Here is a 22,301-nt window from a genome sequence, read left to right on the forward strand (position 1 = left end):
CAGAGTGAGATTTTGTCTCTAGCATGAGATTTTGGAGATGGGTGTCTTACTCTGTTGCTTAGGCTAGTCTTGAACTCCTAGCCTCAAATAGTCCTCTTGCCTCAGCCTCCCAAAATGCTGAGATTATAGTGATGAGCCAGTATGCCTGGCCTTGCTCACCTTCTTTTCAGTTTACTTGGCTGTCTTGTCATGTTCTGGAGAGGACTATGTATGGGGGAACTGTTGATATTTGGGGAAAATTGTGTTAAATATTTGAATTAACTTAGGGAAGACTGACATCTCTATGAAATTAGGTCTCCCTATCCAAGAACATCATCTTTCTTTCCATTTATGTCTTTTTTTGTTTCTTTCAGATTGACTTCAAGTTTTCTTCATAGAGGTCTTGCATATTTTGTGCTCAGTTTATTTTTTAAATATGCTGTCTGTTTTGGTGGCTGATGTAAATGGGGTCTGAGTTTCCTAAGGATGTTTATAAAAACTCTCTTGTGCTCAGTCCAACTGTGGGTATTCTAATCTCGAGCCAGCGTTTTCTCTTTCTGGACAAGCTCAGTTAGCTTCCCGATAAGCTTTGCTGCTTGTACTCTTGTTCTTGTCCATTCTGTATCCCTCATGGTAGCCAGAATGATCTTACAGGATATAGCAGATCACTTCAGGTCTGTGCTTTTAATACCCAAACTCAACACCCTTGATGGGATTGCAGGGCTCTGTGCAACCTGGCCCTGCCCGCCAGGCACACTCTGCCAGAAACATTGTCTGTCTAATAGTCCCCAGAGGGGCCAACATGCTTCTCGCCACAGGCCCTTTATACCCGCTCTGCTTAAGCCTGAATACTCTTTCCTCAGTGCTCTGCATGGCTGGCTCCTTGTCTCCCGCAGGTTTCAACTGGGTGTCAGCGTTGCTGAGAGGCCTTCCTTAAGGGTCCTTTCTGGAGGACCGCCCCTCCTCTTTGACATTGTCTAGCTCATATTTCATTTACTTCCTTCATTGCATTTATCTAGCTCATATTTCATTTACTTCCTTCATTGCATTTATCAGAAGCTTTGATTCTTTGGCTGTTTACTTCCTTGCTGGGGAATCTCTTCTGCTAGAATGTAAGCTCCGTAAGAGTGGTGTCTGTTTTTCTTAATTCATGGCACACAGTGACTCATACATAGGAGGCACTAAAAAAATATTTGTGAAATTAATGAATAAATTAGTCCTTGGCCAACCAAATTCTAACTGGTCCTTTGAAAAAATGTTTTTTTCTTTCCTAGTCCTCAGCTATGTTAATCTCTGTATTTTCTTTTTTTTGTAAAGACAGAGTCTCACTTTATGGCCCTCGGTAGAGTGCCGTGGCCTCACACAGCTCACAGCAACCTCCAACTTCTGGGCTTAAGTGATTCTCTTGCCTCAGCCTCCCGAGTAGCTGGGACTACAGGCGCCCGCCACAACACCCGGCTATTTTTTGGTTGCAGTTTGGCCAGGGCCGGGCTTGAACCCGCCACCCTTGGTATGTGGGGCCGGCGCCCCACCGACTGAGCCACAGGCGCCGCCCGATCTCTGTATTTTCTACTAAGATAACTCATATTGGCGATGCCTTTCTGGCCTGGGGTATTACCAGCTTAAGCATTGATGTCCCTTGGGTGTTTATTTCATTATTCCTGGGGGCTCTGGTGACACATTCCAATGGTCATCTCATCCGTCTTTTTTTCCCTCTAGATGAGATTGCTCTTGACTCAGTACATAATGTCTTTCCTGTTCCTTCAGTTCTGTGGGAAAGGAGTTCTTTTAAATGCTTGATTCTAGAAAATACAACAGGGCGGCGCCTGTGGCTCAGTGAGTAGGGTGCCGGCCCCATATGCCGAGGGTGGCGGGTTCAAACCCAGCCCCGGCCAAACTGCAACAAAAAATCAGCCGGGCGTTGTGGCGGGCGCCTGTAGTCCCAGCTGCTCGGGAGGCTGAGGCAAGAGAATCGCGTAAGCCCAAGAGTTAGAGGTTGCTGTGAGCCGTGTGACGCCACGGCACTCTACCGAGGGCGGTACAGTGAGACTCCGTCTGTACAAAAAAAAAAGAAAATACAACAAAAGTATTAGAGTTCACGAAATACAGCAAAATTGAACAAGAAGCAGCTCCCTTAATGGATGAGCGGTTTCAGTAGGTGGGGGAGCAGTCTGCCTCAGCTCCATCCACTTTCTCAGCACAGAGAACTCCCTGTCTCTAGGCACAGTCAGCCACTGCCTTCTCTGTGTTCCCATGGCACACGGGATGTGTCTCCATTACAGCATATATCACGTGGGTTGTACTCAGTTTGTGTATTTGTAAGGTTTTCAAGAAGCTTAGTCATCTATAGTCATTCAGAATGTGCTTCTTGAATGAGTGATGAGTGCTTTTGCAAATCTTAGGAGAGCTGCTGTCCTGGAAAGGCTATACGCATCTTGGATGTTTCTGGTCATGGCTATCAGCGTTCTTCCCTGAAGTCTTGCTTTTATTTTTTTGCCTTTTTTATACTTGCCTTCAGATTATACTTTTTTCTTTTCTCTCTCTCTCTCTTTTTTTCCTGACTCAGAGTCTTGCTCTGTCGCCCAAGGTGGAGTGTAGTGGTGCAATCATATCTCACCACAGCCTCAAACTTCTGGACACAAGTGATCCTCTTGCCTTGGCCTCCTGAGTAGGTGGAATTATAGGTTCAAAACACTACACCTGGCTTAGATTATCTTCTTGTAGTATGGAGATAGCATGTCCAGATTCAAGTGTGCCATTTATAAATCGTGATGTAAAGAAACAACATTTATTTCTATTTAGAGAAATAATGTTTTATTTATTTATTTTTTGTTTTGTTTTTGAGACAAAGTCTTACTCTATTGCCCCAGCTCAGAGTGTCATGGCTTCTGAAAAATAATATTTTTTCATTGAAGACAGTTAAAAGTAATGGCAAAGTAAAGAAAATATTGATTGTGATTTTTTTTCTTCTTTTCATCCCCCCCCCCTTTCCCCTCATGTCTCTTACTTTCCTACCTCTGCCTCTCCTTGCAGAAATTCTTGAATTTGCCAGAGAGATTGGTATCGATCCCATCAAGGAACCGGAACTGATGTGGCTGGCAAGGGAGGGCATTGTGGCCCCACTGCCTGTGGAGTGGAAACCCTGGTAAGTCAGAAGAGGATGCGGCCCACTGACTTGGCCTTTCAGAGGCACAGGGAACTGAACACTGGAAATCTGTAGTAGTCGGCCAGCTTTTCTAAACCTGTCCTGCCCAGTCAGGGACAGCACTATGCCATTCTTCTGCTAGGCTACTTGATGTTTCAGGCCTGAGCATAGGCTGTCTGGCTGGTCTCTGTGAGGGGCTCAGCACTCATCCAAGCCCACACAGGTCCTCTGGCACCAGCATCTGTTTCCGATGTGCTGAGGAGGTATTTCTCTTTGCCACTTCTTGCAGACTGATCTTGAAGGAGACAGTGTACCTCCTTAGCATGTCCAAATGGACGCTGGTGCTAAAGAGGTTTGCACTGAGGCTGCACTGGCTGGCAAAGGGTTTTCGTCTGCCTTGGGGGCACAGTGGCTCTGCCACCCCGAATTCATGTATCTTGTTTATGAATAGGTTCTGTATTTATGGATTCATTTGTGTTTTCAGTTTCAGTTAGAACTCTTAGAATTGCAAGGAGCAGTGATTCGCTTACCTTAGTTATCTCCCTGTGGCCATCTCCCTCCTGAGACCACTCACGGTGACACTGGTGTCTGTCTTCTCTGTGTCTGCTCTGTCTTCTCCTCAGCTTCCTCTTCCTCATCACGTGCACAGAGCTCATTCCGAGTTGTCTCCTGAAGTGAGTAGCAGTTTACTTATGTCCTACCTTAGGTTGGGGTTTACCTAAGTTTATCCCAGAATGGGCCACAGATGTCTGAGGGGGTCCCCTCTTGCGCTGTGTTGGCCATACTTCAAAGTGACTACAGTTGTTGCCTTACTGTTCTCAGCTGAAAAATCCTAATCCTTTCAGCTTTTCCTCACATGGCAGGCTTCTTGTTCTCTTGATTTTTAGCCGCCTTTCCTTGGACCTTCTCCAGTTTCATGATACCTTTCTTGTGGTAAGTCCATCAGCGCTTTACACACTTGCTGAGAACTCATGGTGTGTAGGGTAAGTTTATAGGATTGCGGTTTCTGTTTCCAATCCGCCACCCTGGTGGAAGGTAGGAAACCCCTGGTCGTTGTCCAGCTCTGTGCTGGGCTTTGTGCCAGCTGCCTTCACGTACTGCTAGTGGTAGCTAACACTTCCTTGTCCTGTAAGGAGAGTGTGAACTATTTTTTGCTTTTTAAAATAACGTAAACCATTAAAACTTATGTATGTATGTTATCTTTTACCATACTCCTTTTCCCAAGGGTAATTACTTTTAATTGGTAAGTTCCTTTCAGACCTTTGAGTACACACGCACCCATGCACACACACGGTTTGGTTTTTTAAACATAAGTGCCCTATTATATATAATGATCTTCAGTATCAGTTTGTGTAGGTCTACCTTATTATTTTATCAGCTGCATACTTTTCCATATATAAAGTACCAAAATTATTAAAAATCTTGATTTATTTGACTATTCTTATATTGAAGGAGTTTTTTTTCTTTTGAGACAGAGTCTTAAGCTGTCTCCTTGGGTAGAATGCCATGCTGTCATCATAGCTTAGCAACCTCCAACTTTTGGGCTCAAGCAATCTTTTTGTCTCAGTTTTTCTATTTTTTAGTAGAGACAGGGTCTTGCTCTTGCTCAGGCTGGTCTTCAACTCTTGACCTCAGGCAGTCCACCTTGGCCTCCCAGAGTGCTAGGATTATAGGTGTGAGCCACCGTACCCGGCCCCTGAGAATATTTAGATATTTTCCAAATTCACTATGTATGTGAGAGTTCTGGATTCTCTGTTCTCTTCCATTGATCTGTTTGTCTTTATATCATTACCATTCTATCTTGGTTACTCTAGGTTTTATAATAAATCTTGAGATCATTTAGAGTAAATCTTCCAACTTCGTTCTCCATTTCAAAGTCACATTCTAGATCTTTTGCATTTCTACGTGAATTTTAGAATTAGCTTATCAGGGCGGTGCCTGTGGCTCAGTGAGCAGGGCGCCGGCCCCATATACCGAGGGTGGCGGGTTCAAACGCAGCCCTGGCCAAATTGCAACAACAACAACAACAACAACAAAAAAATAGCCGGGTGTTGTGGCGGGCATCTGTAGTCTCAGCTACTCGGGAGGCTGAGGCAGGAGAATCGCCTAAGCCCAGGAGTTGGAGGTTGCTGTGAGCTGTGTGACGCCACGGCACTCTACCGAGGGCCATAAAGTGAGACTCTGTCTCTACAAAAAAAAAAAAAAAGAATTAGCTTATCAGTTTCCTATTAGGATTTTGATTGTAAATTGCACTGAATCTATAAATCAATTTGGGGAAACAATATTGAAATATTGAGTCTTTCCATTTACTGTATTTAGATTTCTTTTTTTTTTTTTTTTTTGGTTTTGTAACTTTATTTGATGTGTCTAACAATCACCAGTTCTCATCCATGTTGACTGTCTGCAGAGTTTTTTTTTTTTTAGGAAAACAAATTTTATTGAAAGCTGGAGAAAGGGGCATTGCTGACTGTCTGTAGATTTTTGAAAGTGGTAACAGGTACATAGGTAAACCAAAGTATAGAGCTTGTTTGGTGAATCTTCATCATAATCTTTGGTGAATCTTCATAATCTTCATTATGTTTTCTGGACAACCACACATAGATACGGTACGGGACATTCCTTATGCCTTTGGCCCAGACAGCTTTGTTGAGCCTGGTATCAATGCGCACATCTGGAGTCCCCATCTCTTTCGTGGCAAATTTCTGGATCTCTTCGAGTGCCTGAGGGGCACGCTTCTTGAAGCCCACTCCATGGATGCACTTGTGAATGTCGATGGTGCATTCTCGAGTCACCACCCTGTTGACGGCAGAGCGGCCCTTCTTCTTCTTGCCACCCTTCTTTGTGGGAGCCAAGCTGGAAAGAAGCTTCTTTTTCTTTCTCTGTCTCAAAAAAAAAAAAAAAAAAAATTGTCAATCTAAAAAAAGTTATTCCAAAGGCAAGAAATTATGCCTGATTATTTTAATTTGCAATTTCCAAGTTGTTCTTAGTCGAATTGGCTATCTGTTGACCATTTGTTTATCTTTTGTGATTTGCTTCTTTCTATCTTTTGCCTTTTGTCTATTGGGTTGCCTGTCTTTTTTTTTTTTTTTTGTAGAGACAGAGTCTCACTTTATGGCCCTCGGTAGAGTGCCGTGGCCTCACACAGCTCACAGCAACCTCCAGCTCCTGAGCTGAAGCGATTCTCTTGCCTCAGCCTCCCGAGTAGCTGGGACTACAGGCGCCCGCCACAACGCCCAGCTATTTCTTGGTTGCAGTTCAGCCGGCGCTGGGTTTGAACCCGCCACCCTCGGTATATGGGGCCGGCGCCTTACCGACTGAGCCACAGGCACCGCCCTGGGTTGCCTGTCTTTTTATTTCTAGTGAAGGTGATAGAACTCTGATTATTCTGGATATTAGTGTTCTTACTACTATTATGTCTACTATATTCTCCCATTCTCATGTCTTTTCATTTTGTTTGTGTTTTCATTTATCATACTGAAGGAAAAAAAATTTTTTTTTTTTTTTTTTGAGACAGAGCCTCAAGCTGTTGCCCTGGGTAGAGTGCTGTGGCATCACAACTAACAGCAACCTCCAACTCCTGGGCTCAAGCCATTCTCCTGCCTCCGCCTCCCAAGTAGCTGGGACTACAGGCGCCCACCACAGCACCTGGCTATTTTTTGGTTGCAGCTGTCATTGTTGTTTGGCGGACGGGGCTGGATTCGAACCCGCCAGCTCAGGTGTATTTGGCTGGTGCCTTGGCTGCTTGAGCCACAGGCACTGAGCCAGAAAAAATTTTTTGTACTTTTTTTATTGTGGTAAAATATACATAACAGAAAATTTACTATTTTAACTATTTTTGGTTACAGGTTAGCAGCATTAAGTACCTTCACAATGTTGTGCAGCCCTCACTATTGTCCATCTCCAGAACTCTTCATCTTGCAAACTGAAACTCTCAGCACTTAAAACACTAGCTCCTCATTTCCCCCTCTCCTTAGCCTCTGGCAGCCACCATTCTGCTTTCTGTCTCTATGAATTTGCCTATTCAAGGTACTTCATAAAAGTATTTGTCCTCTTGTGTCTAACTTCTTTCAGTAAGCATAGTATCCTCAAGTTTCATCCATCTTAAAACATGTGAGAGAATTTAATTATTATTTATTTATTTTTGTTTTCTGTTTTCCCAGTTAGAGTGTAATGGTGTCAGCCTAGTTCACAGCAACCTTAAATTCCTGGGTTCAAGCAGTAGCTAGGACTACAGGCACTCATCATGACAACCAGCTAATTTTTCTATTTTTAGTAGAGACATGGTCTTGCTCTTACTTAGGCTGGTCTCGAACTCCTGAGCTCAAGTGATCTTCCTGGCTCAGCCTCTCAGAGTATTGGGATTATAGGCGGTAGCCATCATGCCCAGCCTTAACTCTTCGTTAAGGAGGAATACTGTTCCATCGTATATACAAACATACCTTGTTGTATTTAGTCATACATCTGTCAGTGGACATTTGAGTTGTTAACACCTTTTGGCTATTGTGAATAATGTGGCTGTGGACATTGGTGTACAAATATCTTTTTAAATTGCTACTTTAGAATTGCTGGGTCATATGGTAATTGTGTGTTTAGTTTTTGTTTTTTTGTAGAGATAGAGTCTCACTGTACTGCCCTCGGTAGAGTGCCATGGCGTCACACGGCTCACAGCAACCTCTAACTCTTGGGCTTAGAGCGATTCTCTTGCCTCAGCCTCCCGAGCAGCTGGGACTACAGGCGCCCGCCACAACGCCCGGCTATTTTTTTTGTTGCAGTTTGGCCGGGGCTGTGTTTGAACCCGCCACCCTTGGCATATGGGGCTGGCGCCCTACTCACTGAGCCACAGGTGCCTCCTGTGTTTAGTTTTTTTTTTTTAGGAACTGCTGTGCTATTTGTAATAGTGGTTATACCATTTTACAGTCCCACTAGTAATGCATAAGGGTTTCAGTTTCTCTGCATACCGGCTAACACTTGTTATTTTTTTGGTTTTTGACGATAGCCTCGCTAATGGGTGTGAAATGGTATTTCATTGTAGTTTGATTTGCCTTTTCCTAATGTTTAGTGATGTTGAACATCTTTTGATGTGCTTATTTGTCATTTGAATGTCTTCTGTCATTGTCTTTTTTTACCCCTGATATTTTTCTATTTCTGCTCATTTTCCCTTTTATTTATATTGAGATTCAGCTTGTCAGGTTTCAAAAGGAGCTTGATTGGGATTGTATTTGCTTTATACATTAATTTAAGGATTATTGGCATCTTTACAAACTTGAATCTTTCTATTCTGGAACATAGAATATCTCTCCGATTGTTTTTTCTTTTATCCTCTGACTTCAGTAAAGCTTGATAAAGATTTTGCATATTTTTTATTTATTCCTGAGTATTTTATCCTTTGCATTACTGTTGTAAATGGGATTCTTTTTCTTGTTAGCTATCTGAATAGATTATTGTTAGTGGTGGATGGGATGAATGGTTTACTTTGGTCTTGTTCATGTGAAACACAGATTCCTGAAATACATCTATATTATTTTCTTTTACCATTGGTTCACACTAGCTTGGATTATTACTTCTTATGCATTTATAGTCTTGCGAAATCAGAGCTTTCACTATGCATTCCTCTTGCTCAGACTCCTCCTTTTCTACCTTCTCCCTCTTTTTCTTCTTTTTCCTAAATACTGTAGCTTTGTACCTGAGCGGGGACTAACTTCTGAACTCTGCTCATCCCTAGCCAGGACATCACAGGTGACATTTACTATTTCAACTTTGCTAATGGGCAATCCACGTGGGACCATCCATGTGATGAGCACTATCGGAACTTGGTGATCCAAGAGCGGGGGAAGCTGTCAACTCCTGGGGCCATTAAGAAGAAAGACAAAAAAAAGAAAAAGGAAAAGAAAGACAAGAAGGACAGAGAGACCTCCAAAAATGTCCTGGTGAGTCAGTGGCATCAGTGGATGCCACCTCTAAGAGAGGCCAGGGCTAAAGCTTGAGGGAATATTAGGAACCTCCAGGTATCTTTAGCTGGGAGGGTAAGAACTATAACAACATACAGTAGAACCTCCATGGTTGACCAGCTCCCTACACTGACCACCTTCTTAGGTCGACATCATTTTCATAAACCAGACGTGTACTGTATGTTATGCTGACCACCTCCACATGTTGGCCAGTTTGTTACAGTCCCTTGGGTCATCAACTTAGAGTGGTCCTACTTAGGTAAATTCTTGACAGTACATCATCTGAATTTTGCCTGTCTTCTAGCATATTTTCCTTTTAGAGAAGGAAAAGTTGTTACCTTCTCTAAACATTTTCTTGTTTCCCCACTTGAGAAGCACACGTTACCTAATAGGATTAGTGAGAGGGAGCACTCCTCTGAGGGTGGCGTTTCACAGTACTGGTAGTAGTGATGGTATTGCTGCTCTGGAGAGTGGGGACGGGGAGCAGTTGGGGGAAAGCAGTGAGTTTAGATGAGCAGAGTGTCCTTTCTCTTCCTTCAGAGTCAGGCCTTCCTTGTGTGGCTTCATTATTGTCTTAAAGTGCTGTGAATTCCTAGATGTCAGATGTAGCCATAATTCAGTTGTCAAACACCAGTGCTTTCAAGATCCAAAAGAAAAGCCTTGGGCTTTTATCTACACTGTGCTCAGTTAATGATGGAGAACTGAAATTTAATTGCAGTGTGATCCACGTGTATTAGGATTTCAAAGTGCATTTATCTGTTATTGTTTTATTTGTCCCTCCAGCGCATTTGAACCTAGGAGGTAGACTTATCACTTTAATTTTTTAGGTGAAGCAGCTGAGACTTCGAGCCATACTGAAGTGAGGCCCAGACTCTCCCAGGGTGCTGTGGTGGTGCAGGGAAAGCTTCATGCAGGCCTTCTTCCCTTCACTCAGGCATGGGACAGGTGGGGGTCCCCTCAGGAGAGGGAGGGCCATAGGAACTCAGTTCAGCGGGGGGAGGGGGAGGAAGCACTAGGAATATCTTTTCTACCCTTTCAGTGGTCCAGTTGTTTTGCTCTTTTGTTGATAGTCTTTAGTTCCCACCAGAGCCTTGTGCTTACTTCTCAGTGACGATTTTATCCATCTGCCTTCTTTCCAGAGGTGCCAGTTCTAGCTTTGAATGGTTGTTAATGGATTTATCCTTGTTGCTATGTCTGAGCTTTCTGTGGACACTTTCCTCTTCCCTCTCCTCCCTGACGTACTACTCATGGTTCTGAGAAGCAAGATAATAAACCTATTCCTCCAGATAAAGGAAAGAGGACAAGTAATTGCCAAATGCGTTGAATTTTCTAATATCATGTGTTTGAAAGGCAAAAGGTGGCTGATGGGCTTTTCACTAACTTGGAGTTCTTTGAAATGATAAATCAGCCATCTGGATAGGCTCTGGCATAACTAAAGGTGGAGAAAGAAGAGCTGAGAGTTGGGTAAAAGATTGGGTTGTGGGTGTGTGATTGAGTTCTTGGAAATCCCTGTTAAAAAGGGTTTTATCTGTGGTTTCAGGAAATGAGGACAACTAAACAGTTGTAGGCTGTCAGTCTGGTTCTTAGGGCTCAGGACGGACCTTGAGACTTGAGTTTGTCCAGGGGACAGGCCTGTGCAGTCCCGGCTTAGGTGGTTGAGACTCTGTGGAGGTATGCACTGACAGCCAGGTGGTGTTTAGGGTGAAGGTTTGGAGGGGGTAGTTGATTTTGGGGTTTTTTTTTTTTTAGGATTTCTTTTAGCCTTGAGGGTTTGTGACCATGTGGACATCTCCCAAGCAGTACCAACCTGTGCTTTTGGTAGAAAATATTAGATTGAATTTCTAGGTTTCAGGTCACTGGTTATACTTCCCTTCTTCTCTCCCTCTTAGAAAATGTCTGGAATCCTTGATAAGGTTAGTGGATTTTATAAAGCTAATCACAGAACCTGAGAGATGAATGGTACCTTGGGGATAATCCTGGTTGGTGATTTTCAGACTTGTGTCAGTGGACTTAAAGTTGCCTCTTCTATAGAGTTCTAGCTTATAAAAAAATAAATGGACTAGGTATGGTGGCTCACACCTATAGTTCCAGCACTTTGGCAAGTCAAGGTGGGAGGATTGCTTGAGGCCTGGAGTTTGAGACCAACTGGGGTAACTTAGTAAGACCTGGTCTTTACAAAAACCAAAAAATTTAGCCAAGTATGTTAGTGTGCCTGTGGTTCCAGCTACTCGGGAGGGTGAGGCAGGAGGATGGCGTAAGCCTAGGAGTTGAAGGTTACAGTGAGCTATGATCATACCATTGCACTCCAGCCTAGGAGACAGAGCAACACCCCTTCTCTAAGAAAAAAGAAAAGAAGGAAGAAGCGTAGCTGCTTTGGTTGCACCTGGGTCTTGGTGATGCCTCTTCTTTATGGCATGTACACTGTAGGGGTCCCCGATGTACTGACCCTCCCAGGTTCTATGGAGTAAGGTTTACAAGCCATTGAGCGAGGCCCCTAGTCTAGCCGCCTCCTTATAGAGAAGGAAACTGGAGCCCAGAATACGATATAATTTTATTTTATTTATTTTTCATAATTTTAGCTCAAGGGAGTTTTTTATCTTTTCTTTCCTTTTTGGTTTGTGTTTCATTTTAAATGGAGGGTGGGTTTCTGCTAAGGGCTTGCAAAGGGCTAAGGTAGCAAGTATAAATTAGAAGTGCTTTGTCTTAGTTTTCTCTGCATATTTATATACCCATCTAGGAAACACAGCCTGAACAGGGACTTCTGCCTTCTTCCTTTCTCCGTGGGCTGTCCCCTCTCTCATCACCTGGGCTTGCTGATCTGGACCTAGACCAAGAGATGCAGGCTAGAAGTGAGGGCTCCTTTAAGAAAGGGAAGAGCCCATGCATGCTGGGGGACACCCCCTGGCCTCTCTTGGGTGCCTTCCCCAGCAAGCTGCAGCCACTCTCCAAAGGCCAAGCTTTCCGAAACCAGATCTTTGCCGACGTGGAGAAAATTTTAGGCAGGTCCCCACCCGAGTTAGGTGATCAGCAGGCATCAGAACCAGCTCAGAAAGGCCAAAAGGTGACAGAGAAAATCTACCTGGGGTTTTCAGACCCAGAAATAGAAGAGCTGGAGATGAGGACCAGACAGCAGAAATCCGGCACTCCAGGCCCTCAGGACACTGGGCCTCTCCAGAATTGGCAGGATATGTTAGAAAGCAAGAGCCAGGCCCCTGTCCACGCAACGTTTTCTGAAACCCCCAAGGGCTTACAGCTGAAAGGAGAGCAGCACGGCCGCAGCTTAGCCAAATTGAGCTCCACTGGCCCTGGGGGGGACAAGGGCCAGAATCTCAGTCCCTTGCTATTCCCTGAGGAGGAGCCCTCCCTGTCCTCATGTTCTTCTGACCATACACCGTCTACCAGGAAGAGCAAGCTGTTCTTGTTAGATAGCAGCCCCACTGAAGACCTGAGCTGGCAGGGGGTTCTTGGGCAAGGTGGTAGCATGGGCAGGGGGAGGAAGAGGAGAGAGGCCCCAGGATTGTGGATAGGCCAGGTCTCCAAGCTTATCAAGAAGGACATCCCAGGGAGCTGCAAGGAAACAGAGCTCAGTGACCCTGAGGCTCCAGAAGTCTCAGCTAAAGATCCACCTCAGGGACTCTTCCTGATACCACCTGATCCCCCATCAGAGCCAGCTCAGAACGCCCCTTCAGGGAGTGCCCCAGAGGAGTCTCTTGCCAGTGAGAAGAGACACCCCCCAGAGTCTCTAGAGTCCCCTCATGAAGAAAAGAAGCCTAGTGAGTCCGGGCCTGACTTGGATAACAGCAGCAGCCTGGCCTCACATCTTGACTCTCACATCCTGGGCGAGGTGAACAACTTTCCTTGGGACCTGCAGAGCTTGCAGGGATTTGAGCAGGCTGAGGGTCAGTCAGGCCCAGGACCCAGAGATCAATACTCCAGACCCTTCCTAGTTCCTCAGTTGTCCAGTGTGTGTCCTGAGGTACAGTCAGAAAGTGAAGACTACTCTGAGGATCAGAGGTTCTACCAGCACATCCTGCAGATGGTCAAGATCTCTAGGCGGCTGGAGGGCCTGGGGCTGCCTGATAGCATGCAGGAAATGCCATGCAAAGACATCGCCAGCATGGTCTGCTACATGGCAGCTGAGTCTTCCAGGATGTCTGGTGAGGGTGAGCGTGAAGCCATCAGAGCTATGGACAGGGACTCAAGTTTTCTGATGTGGGGGCCAGAGCTGCTGGAACAATCTCAGGAGGTGGCCCTTGCCCCTGGTGGGCAGGAGACCTCTCAGGAAGCCCATTTCCAGCCAAGCAGCAGCTCCCTCAGGCAGGGGCTAGTCGAGCTGAGCTCCGACAGAGGGCTTGCTACAGAGCCAGGCGAGATGCCGCTTCACCACCAGGTAGGCCTCTTAAAGTGAATGGCCTAAAGGCCTCAGTGAACTTGGCAGGGAGGGAACAGGTGGAAGTGATGTCTTGCTGCAGCCATCAGGTCTGCTTTTTACCTTGTCTTGGTAACTGTTGATCCCTTAACTATCCAAATGGCATCTTACAGGAAGACATGTATTTCAAATTTCTTTATCTGAGAAGAATAAAGAAATTTGGGCTGAGGTTATCTATGACTTCCCATCCTTGGCTCTAACTGTAATTCATGAGTGGTTCACATGTGTTAAAGATGATCAGTTTTGGCTAGGCACGGTGGCTCCTGCCTTTTAATCCTAGTACTCTGGGAAGCCGAAGTAAGAAGATTGATTGAGGTCAGGATTTCAGGACTAGCCTGAGCAAGAGCAAGACTCTGTCTCAACAAAAAATTAGAAAAATTAGCTGGTTGTGGTGGTACATTCTTGTAGTCCCTGCTACTCTGGAGGTTGAGGCAGAAGAATCATCAGAGCCCAGGAGTTTAAGGTTGCAGTGAGCTATGATGACACCTCTGTACTCTAGCCTAGACTGCAGAGCAAGACCTTGTCTCCAAAAAAAAAAAAAAAAGAAAAGAAAAATCAGTTTTGAAGATGGGCGGGGTAGTACTGACCCTGGCATTCATGCAGGATATAGATACCTTTTTGGGGTTTGGGAAGCCTTTCCAATTAGTTGATTCCAGAGAGAGGTCCTTCCAAGTAGATACCACATCCCAATGCTCTGAACTTTATCCCTTCTTCGAATCACATGGAACTGGGAGTTATTACTCCCACGAGACTGAAGCCCAGAGTCTCTGCTGTCCAGTAAGCTGCTTCTGCTCCTGCTTTTTGTCTCCCAGGGTCCCCAGAAAACCTCGTGGATTACCTGTGTCAGGCTTGTGCAGACCCTGTTTGAGATGTCACTTGTGATTTCACTTCCTCCTCTACTTTGGCCTTGCCCTGTCATTCTGCCCCATTCTTCATTCGGAAGCCAGGTTGGATCAGAGACCATGGGGGATCAGTCTGAATTTCCTAGCTATTCTTTTGCTGTTTGCCCAGCTGTGGCTTTACCCAGTTGTTCCCTCTGGTTCCTAATTGTTGGCTTGCACTGGTTCTCCCTTAGCTTTAATAACTACTGCAGCACTATAAATATCAGATAAGCTGCAGATTATCCTGAAAGTTTTAATTAGCCCAATGGCAGTAAGTTTATCTGCTCTGAAAGACAACGCCATGCATATCCCCACACTCAAGAGTTAATGGCCATCTATAGAAGATGATCAGCTAGGAGCCAGGAGTATGTAATTTCCTAGCTAACCCCTGATTTGGTAAAGGCCTGAGGGAACAAAGCCCTCAGCATGCCTGTCGCCCTTCTTCAAGCCTCAAGCATGTTAGCAAATGAGCCATGTTAGGAGTCTATAATTTTCCATAAATACAGTGTGGGAAGAATTTTGATTACTGATACACGGGCTGGTAGGGAGGGCTGAAGCCCGGAGGAGTAAGGCCTGGTTTGCCCACAGTTTACCTTGGAGAAGCTTTCCTGGGCCCTTTTTCTGCTGTAACCGGAAGGTGGTATAAAATGCCATCTTAGAGATAGCCCTGGGTTTTGATCCTGTCTCTGCCTCTCACTGGCCCTGTGGCTTTGGGCAGGGTTCTCAACCTTACCACCCTCCATGGATTCACGCGGGTACCATGGATCGTGGCAGAGCCCACCTCGGTTGTTGAGAGTAAAATAAGACATTGCATGTGAGGTGTTTAGCCTGTGCACTGTTGGCCAGTGTCATCATTATCAGCTCCTTTTCTCCCTAGCAAAGATATTCCACAGTAAGCAAACCTGCAAAGTCTTGGGAGTGGTTCTCACCTCATTCTCTAGATAAGCATCTGATGCCTTCCCTGTGCAGAAACAGGTCCTATGGAGGACCTGCCCACTGGTGCAGCCCCTGGGCCAAGGTCGTGGGTGCGAAGATGGGCCATCTGAACTTCCCGGCCTGACTTCCTCTGGGTTCCCCCTTCTCCTTTCAGTCCCTTTGGGATTAGAGAGGAAAGGAATTTTTGTGGTTTTTTTTCTTTGTAGTTTTTAGCCGGGGCTGGGTTTGAACCTGCCACCTCTAGCATATGGGGCTGGCACCCTACTCCATTGAGCCACAGGCGCCACCAAATTTTTGTGTTTTTTTATATAGTTTAAATTTGAGAAATGAATTTTGAAGAGTTCTTGGTAAATTGTCCCCTTGTGTCTATTTCTGATAAGCCCAGATTATTGTAACATGACTCCCTGAGATAATAGCAATTCCATGATGTTGGTGTTGCTCAAAGGCCCCTGGCACTCATTGTTATTGAGCTTCTCAGCCAACATTCTTAGGGGTCAAGGTACACTTTGTCTCCATCCTGTAGGTGAGTAAACTCAGAATCTGAGACTCTGTGAGTAGCCTGAGGTTTCATGAATTTTCACTCCCAGCTTGGTTTCTTTCCCCAGTCCTAGAATGAAGGCCTCTTTTGGTCCTTCTGGGAACAAGGAAAAGAAAGGACCTAGTCAGCACCACTACTGCCCTTGAGAAGGGCTTCCTTCAGCCATCTTCCTCATCAGTGGAGATGGAAGGAGAATCCTTGTTTTGTTGCTCATGTATATTTTTTCATAGTTTGTGTTCATGTTAAAGGAACACGTGCCCATAGTTTTAAAAAAGTCAAATAATACTAAAAGGCATATAGCAAGGTACAGCAATTCTTTGGAATACAAAGCGCTCCCCAGTGGCAGCCACTTTCTTTTGGTGTTTACTTCCATCTTTGTAAATAGTATGCTTAGACTGTTTTTTCTTGACTCATCAATTTTAAACTTCATCTATTGCAACTTCTCCTTCTGAGAGAAGGATGAGGATTCTGTCTCTGCAATCCCTTCCCGCATACTTCCTCTCTGGCTTCTGAAAGGAGAGCAGAATCCCATGCAGCATCTGCCAGATGTAAAAGAAACCGTTTACTGTGAGATAGCGTTAGAGTTATGGGAATCAGGAAACCAGCCTGTGATTTCTCACGCAGTTGGCACAATGGTAATTTCTGGATGTTGTGTTTCATTAGCAGCCTCGAGCGGAGGTGGTTTAAATTTGAGTGGGCAGGATTTAGATGTTTTATTTTTATATCTGTCTCCAACACTGTCAGAGGCATGTGGCTTCTTGGGTTTGTAACAAGATGTTTTCTGTTGCCCAGGCCCTGGGTTCCTCATTAGCCCCAGTTCACGCTCCTCTTGGGGGCCTGGCTCCTTTACGAGGCCTTGTGGATGCCCTACCCCCTACTCTTTGTGGATCTCAAAATCTGAGCCTGGGGAGCTCAGTGGAGTCTGGTCAGCTTGGAGAACACAGGCAGGTAAGTACTTTCTCTTACGCTCTGCGTATTTAGTTACCATGGGACCTCCTGTGTGCCTCGCTGGGAACGTTGGCCTGTGGATAAAGAGAATAGGCTGAGTCCTCAGAGTTCATAATCTAGTTGGGAAGCTGAGTCGCACCTGTGTGAAGGTGAACTCTGGAGGACAGACCCATGCTGTAGAGACCCCAGTGCTTATTTCCCTGTACTTGCATCCTGGGCAGTAGGAGTTGAAGAAGGGAGTCCTCAGGGTGAGCTAGAGTAACCAGGAATGGGGAAGGCATTCTAAATAAAGATCGTTCCAAAGGTACCCATGTTGTGTCCCTTGACTGTTCTCTATTTTGGACCCTTCACAGGGACTCAAGACATCAGCCTTTGCAAAAGGTCTCTTGGGCTCTATTCACGAGGACAAGAATACTCTCAACCTCTTGGCTTTAGGGGTGGAGAACGAAGAGGAGGAGAGTGAAAACCAGGTGATGATGGTGTCTTCTCCCTGGCGTGGAGACCCCTGTACTTTTTTTTCTTTTGAAAATATTTTGTTATTGTAATATATATAAAACATAAAATTTGCCATTTTAACCATTAAGTTAAAATTCAGTGGTATTATCTTCACAGTGTTGTGTTCCCATTGCCACTCGTTTCCAGAGCTTGTTCATCATCCCAAGTAGAAACTCTGTGCCCATTAAACAATGACTCCCCCTTCCCCTCCCTCCTGCCCCTGGTGACCTCTAATCTACTCTCTGTCTCTGTGAATTTGCCTATTCTAGGTACCTCATGTAAGTGGAATTATATAATATTTGTTCTTTAGTGTCTGGCTTATTTTGCTTAGCATGATGTTTTCAAGGCTCATCTATGCTGAAGTCCGTATTAGAACTTGGTTCCCTTTTAAGACTGAACACTGTTCTGTTGTGTGTGGAGGCCACGTTTTGCTTATCCACTCATGTGATGATACGTGAGTGAGTTCTTTCCACCTTTGGCTAATCTCTGTGTATTTTGAAACTAAGTAAAAATGGTTTTCCAGCCCACAGCTTCCTTAACTGGTCGATGTGCCTGCTAGGTCTGAACCAGAAAGCATAACCTACAAGAAGCTTCTTGGCCACTTGCTTGGCACAAAGCAATGTTCACACTGGGTGAAGGGCTGTTTAGTGAGGCTGCCTTAGTGGAGGTCCTGCTTTAGAGTCCTCGGAAGCCCTGTCTGGGCCCCGCCTGCCAGTTCAGCAGTATCCCACTTTTCCCTCTGCATGCCTCTCACCCTGGGCTGACAAGTTTCTTTTGACTTACCATCATAATCACTTTTATTTCTAGAGTGTCCGGAGCTCAAGTGAGCTCCTTAAGAACTTGCACCTGGATGTTGGAGCCCTTGGGGACGACTTTGAGTATGAGGTAAGCCCCTGCAGGCAGTGCAACAACTTTCTTCCTTATATTAAGTCTTTCTAATTTGTGGGATGGATATTTGGAAAGAGAATCATTTTGCTCTAGGCCTGTCCAGGTAGGGTGGGTGAGACAAGAGGTAGGGTGGGTGGGACAAGAGGGGAAGGTAATTCATTCATTTATTCATTTACCAAATAATCACTATTTCATGACTGTTTCTGTACGAGGCACTTTTCTAGGTGCTATAGGTCATACAAGCATAAATGAGATATGATTACTGCTCTGTAAGAGTCTCCATAGTTGTAGAAGAGAGACTTAAATGACTAAGACAGGCTAGAATGCAATGAGGCTGTAAGGAACGTAAGCAGAGCACCATGGAGTTCAGCTGAGGTGAAGCAGGAGGATGAGCAGGTGAGAGAGAAGCCTAAATGCAGGAACCGTACAGGCAGAGGCAGAAGGTGCAGGGTAAGCTTGGGGCGGACGAGGTGTCTCTTTAGAGTACATAGCGTGCATGGGATGGCAGTGGGAGATGAGACTGTGTGGGTAGGTTGGGCTGAGCCCCGGAGCACCTCAGTGGCAGGTCAAGCGGTTTGGATTGGATTACATTGGCACTGGGAACCATCCAAATGTTTTAACAGAAAAGTAACAGCATCCTGAATGTTAACATGCTAAATCTATATCAGGACACTGTGCTGGGCTCCATGGGAGGTATGATTATTGCTAAGACATGGCTTGGGTTCTCAGGGAGTATGCACCTAGGGAGAAGAACTGGTACTTAGTAAGTGCTCAGTAAATTTTAAATGAATAAAATTTAAAGGAAGGAATAAAATTTATAGGAAGCTATACAGCAGAGCAGTGTGTGTACAGAGGTATAGCATTGGTATGCTATTTGGGGGAGACCTTTGGTGGAAGACATTACTTCCCTGGACATCATGGAAAACTTGTTGGAAGAGGTAACATTTAATGGGAGTCTTTTTTTTTTTGGAGACAGGGTCTCACTATGTCACCCTCGGTAGAATGCTGTGGTGTCACAGCTCACAGCAACCTCGAACTCTTGGGCTTAAACAATTCTTTTGCCTCAGCCTCCCAAGTAGCTGGGACTACAGGCTCCTGCCATAATGCCCGGCTAATTTTTTTGTTGCAGTTGTCCTTGTTGTTTAGCAGGCCACGGCCAGGTTTGAACCCTCCACCCTTGTTGCATGTGGCCGATGCTGTAACCACTGTGCTATGGGTGCTGAGCCATGTAACGGGTATCTTGAAAAGTAGGTAAGTTACAGAGATGGAGGATATAAGGGGTTGTTCTGGGCAAATAAACAGCTTGAGCAAAAGCATGAGGGCTGGAAAATACAGAATATGGATGGGAATAACTTCTAGAATATCCACCCAAAATTGAATGTTCTTTGTAAAAAAAACCCCAAAACAATAATAAAACCGCACCGAACTCATCATGTCATTGAAATACCTAAGACCTCTAATGTGTTTTTATATTTGAAAAAGAATAGTCCCTACTGTGCGTCCTTTGTTTAGTGTCCAGTTTATTAATTTTTTGGAGACCAAGTCTCAAGCTGTCGCCCTGGGTAGAGTGCCATGGCATCATCATAGTTCACAGCAACCTCCAACTCTTGGGCTCAAGTAATCCTCTTGCCTGTTTTTTTTGTCTTTTTAGTAGAGATGGGGTCTTGCTCTCGCTTAGGCTGGTCTTGAACCTGTAAGCTCCACCCACCTCAGCCTCCCAGAGTGCTAGGATTACAGGTGTGAGCCACTGCGCCCGGCTTATTCATTTTCACTATTTATTTATTTATTTGAGACAGAGCCTCAAGCTGTCGCCCTGGGTAGAGTGCCACGGCATCACAGCTCACAGCAACCTCCTACTCCTGGGCTCAAGTGATTCTCCTGCCTCTGCCTCCCAAGTAGCTGGGACTACAGACGCTTGCCTCGGTGCCTGGCTATTTTTCGGTTGTAGCTGTCATTGTTGTTTGGTGGGCCTGGGCTGGATTCAAACCCGCCAGCTCAGGTGTATGTGGCTGGCGCCTTTGCCGCTTGAGCCACAGGCGCTGAGCCAGGCCTATTAATTTTTAAATAATTAATATTTCTTAAAATATTCCCAAAGTATTTATACAGACAATGAATAATGAGGTCAACAAGTTAGATTTCCTTAAACATTTAAATATTGGTTGCAGGCTCAATTAGTTAAACTTTTCAGAGAACCAAATTCTTTTAAATACCTTAAAATCAAACAAGTCACTCACACTTCATTAGAATTACCACAAAACGGGCCAGTAAAACAAAAGTGCTCATATCATGGATTTAAATTTGTTTCCTCAATATCCCTTACTGTTTCTAACTCTTATTCCTTGGTCTTGATGTTGCCTCGAGATCCAGGCTACTGTCTCTGGTCAGCTGAGGTTTCAGATGCTGGCTGATAGCACCTGACTTGGTACTTGAGACCGGAGTTGTGGATGGACCTTCCAGGTGACCCTATTCTACCTGTCGGGGAGGACCTTTTTTTTGTTAGACTTTGTCTATTATCTCAGAAACTGTATAGCTTTTTGGCCCTGCACAGTCAGATATGTTTTGATTATGACTTTAACACTTCCTGCCAAATGTAACACTTGTTTCTGAGTGTCCCATCTTTATCATCATCAACCTGAAATATATCTACTTTGAAACTGTCCCTTTTGAGCAGGCCTGGTCTGGTTGGATGAAATACAAAGCCTCAGTCTGTTTGGCTCTCTGAAATGACAACTTTGTTTTCTTCTCTTCCCACTGGTGAGACCTGTGTTGCTGGACTCCAAGGAGATGCTCAGGTTTTGTGCCTTGAAGGAGGACCATGAATAGGAGGAGGGGAGAGGGCTTGCTTGTTTGTGTCCATGAGAATGAGCACACTGAGGGTGGAGATTCTGTCTGTTCTTGTCTACTTGTCTGGGTAACACCCAGCCCACTGCCTGGAACATACAAGTGCTTGGGTATGTTTTGTTCAACAAGCAAGGGAATGAATGCGTTCAACAAGCGAATAAGCCACGCTGGGACAGGGAGGCTCTCCAGGCAGGTTGTGTTGTATTCTTTCCTTCCCTTGGCTTTCCCAGGTTCCGGGTAGAGTGGGTACTTAGTCTCTGCTGTCAGCTGGAGGATTGAAGATCCTGCTATAGATTGATCGTAATTCACTTGGGCCAGTTAACATTTACTTCATAATGGATTATAAATATCAACAAAAAGGCATTTTCTTTTTCGACGTGTTCTGACTTCTAAAAACTTTCCTTCTCTAAGGCGAGCTCAGGGAGGACAGAAACCTCCCGTGGAGCAGAAGGGCAAAAGCTCACTTGATCTTGATTTTCAGTACAAATACAGACTGTGAAAGCGGGGCCTCAAAAAAACAAAACAAAACAAAAAACAAACTTCCTTCTGATGCTTGTGGGCTCCTTTTGGGTAGTGGGAGCTTTTAAACGTTTTTGTAACTTCTTTAATATAAATAGGCACCCCAGCGTGATGGGGGAATGTCTGGAATGGGCGGTGTTAAATACACCTCCCACCCCTGTCTCTAGCATCCCAGCAGATTTAGGATTTTTTTTTTTTTTTTTTGACACATGGAGTGTTGGATTTCTACTTTCTAACATCAGGCAGCAATTTGGGCTTTTCCTGGTGGGGAATGTTAGTGGTAGGTATGGATGGGGGTTTCAGGACAGGCAGGACAACCTTTGCTTGGACCCTGCCCTTTGAAAATGGCCTTCGACTCAGGGAACAGTCTTTGGATTCTCTGAACTGCCCACTTTCCCCACTGCTCAGCGTCCCAGGCAGTCCTGGATAGAGATCCACTGCTGAGGCTCACTCTGCCCTGTCTCACTGAGCAGGCGTTTTGCTCATGATTCCATGAGAGGGCAGTAGGATGGCAAGAATGCATCGCTCTTCCCCCTCCTCGCCTGCCTTCTGACTTAAACCTCCTTCTAGCCGGTTGTAGACTCAAGAGGGAAAAAGTTCAGGGAACCATTGCTGAGAACAGAGTGAGCACAAGGGTGGGCTGAAGGGTAGGCCAGTGGGCAGCATGTGGCCATGTGGGGCTGGTGAAAAGCCCATCAGTAGATCAAAGGAGCAGGAGGAAGCCTGGGCTGAGGAATAACAGGATGATGTCAGT

The 22,301-nt window shown here is 45.1% G+C and overlaps 1 protein-coding gene across 3 annotated transcripts in view; it reads left to right on the top strand.

The window, feature by feature from the left end:
* Positions 1-22,301, top strand: part of CEP164 (centrosomal protein 164) — a 70,441-nt gene that overhangs the window by 12,250 nt on the left and 35,890 nt on the right. For all 3 annotated transcript variants that reach the window (XM_053594777.1, XM_053594778.1, XM_053594779.1), the window contains exons 3-7: positions 3,013-3,124; positions 8,847-9,051; positions 16,649-16,804; positions 17,158-17,274; positions 18,107-18,184. In XM_053594777.1, coding sequence (XP_053450752.1) covers positions 3,013-3,124; positions 8,847-9,051; positions 16,649-16,804; positions 17,158-17,274; positions 18,107-18,184 — 668 coding nt within the window. The remainder of the gene's footprint in view (positions 1-3,012; positions 3,125-8,846; positions 9,052-16,648; positions 16,805-17,157; positions 17,275-18,106; positions 18,185-22,301) is intronic.

Source organism: Nycticebus coucang, chromosome 6, assembly GCF_027406575.1.
Source record: "Nycticebus coucang isolate mNycCou1 chromosome 6, mNycCou1.pri, whole genome shotgun sequence".
Taxonomy (NCBI): Eukaryota; Metazoa; Chordata; class Mammalia; order Primates; family Lorisidae; genus Nycticebus; species Nycticebus coucang.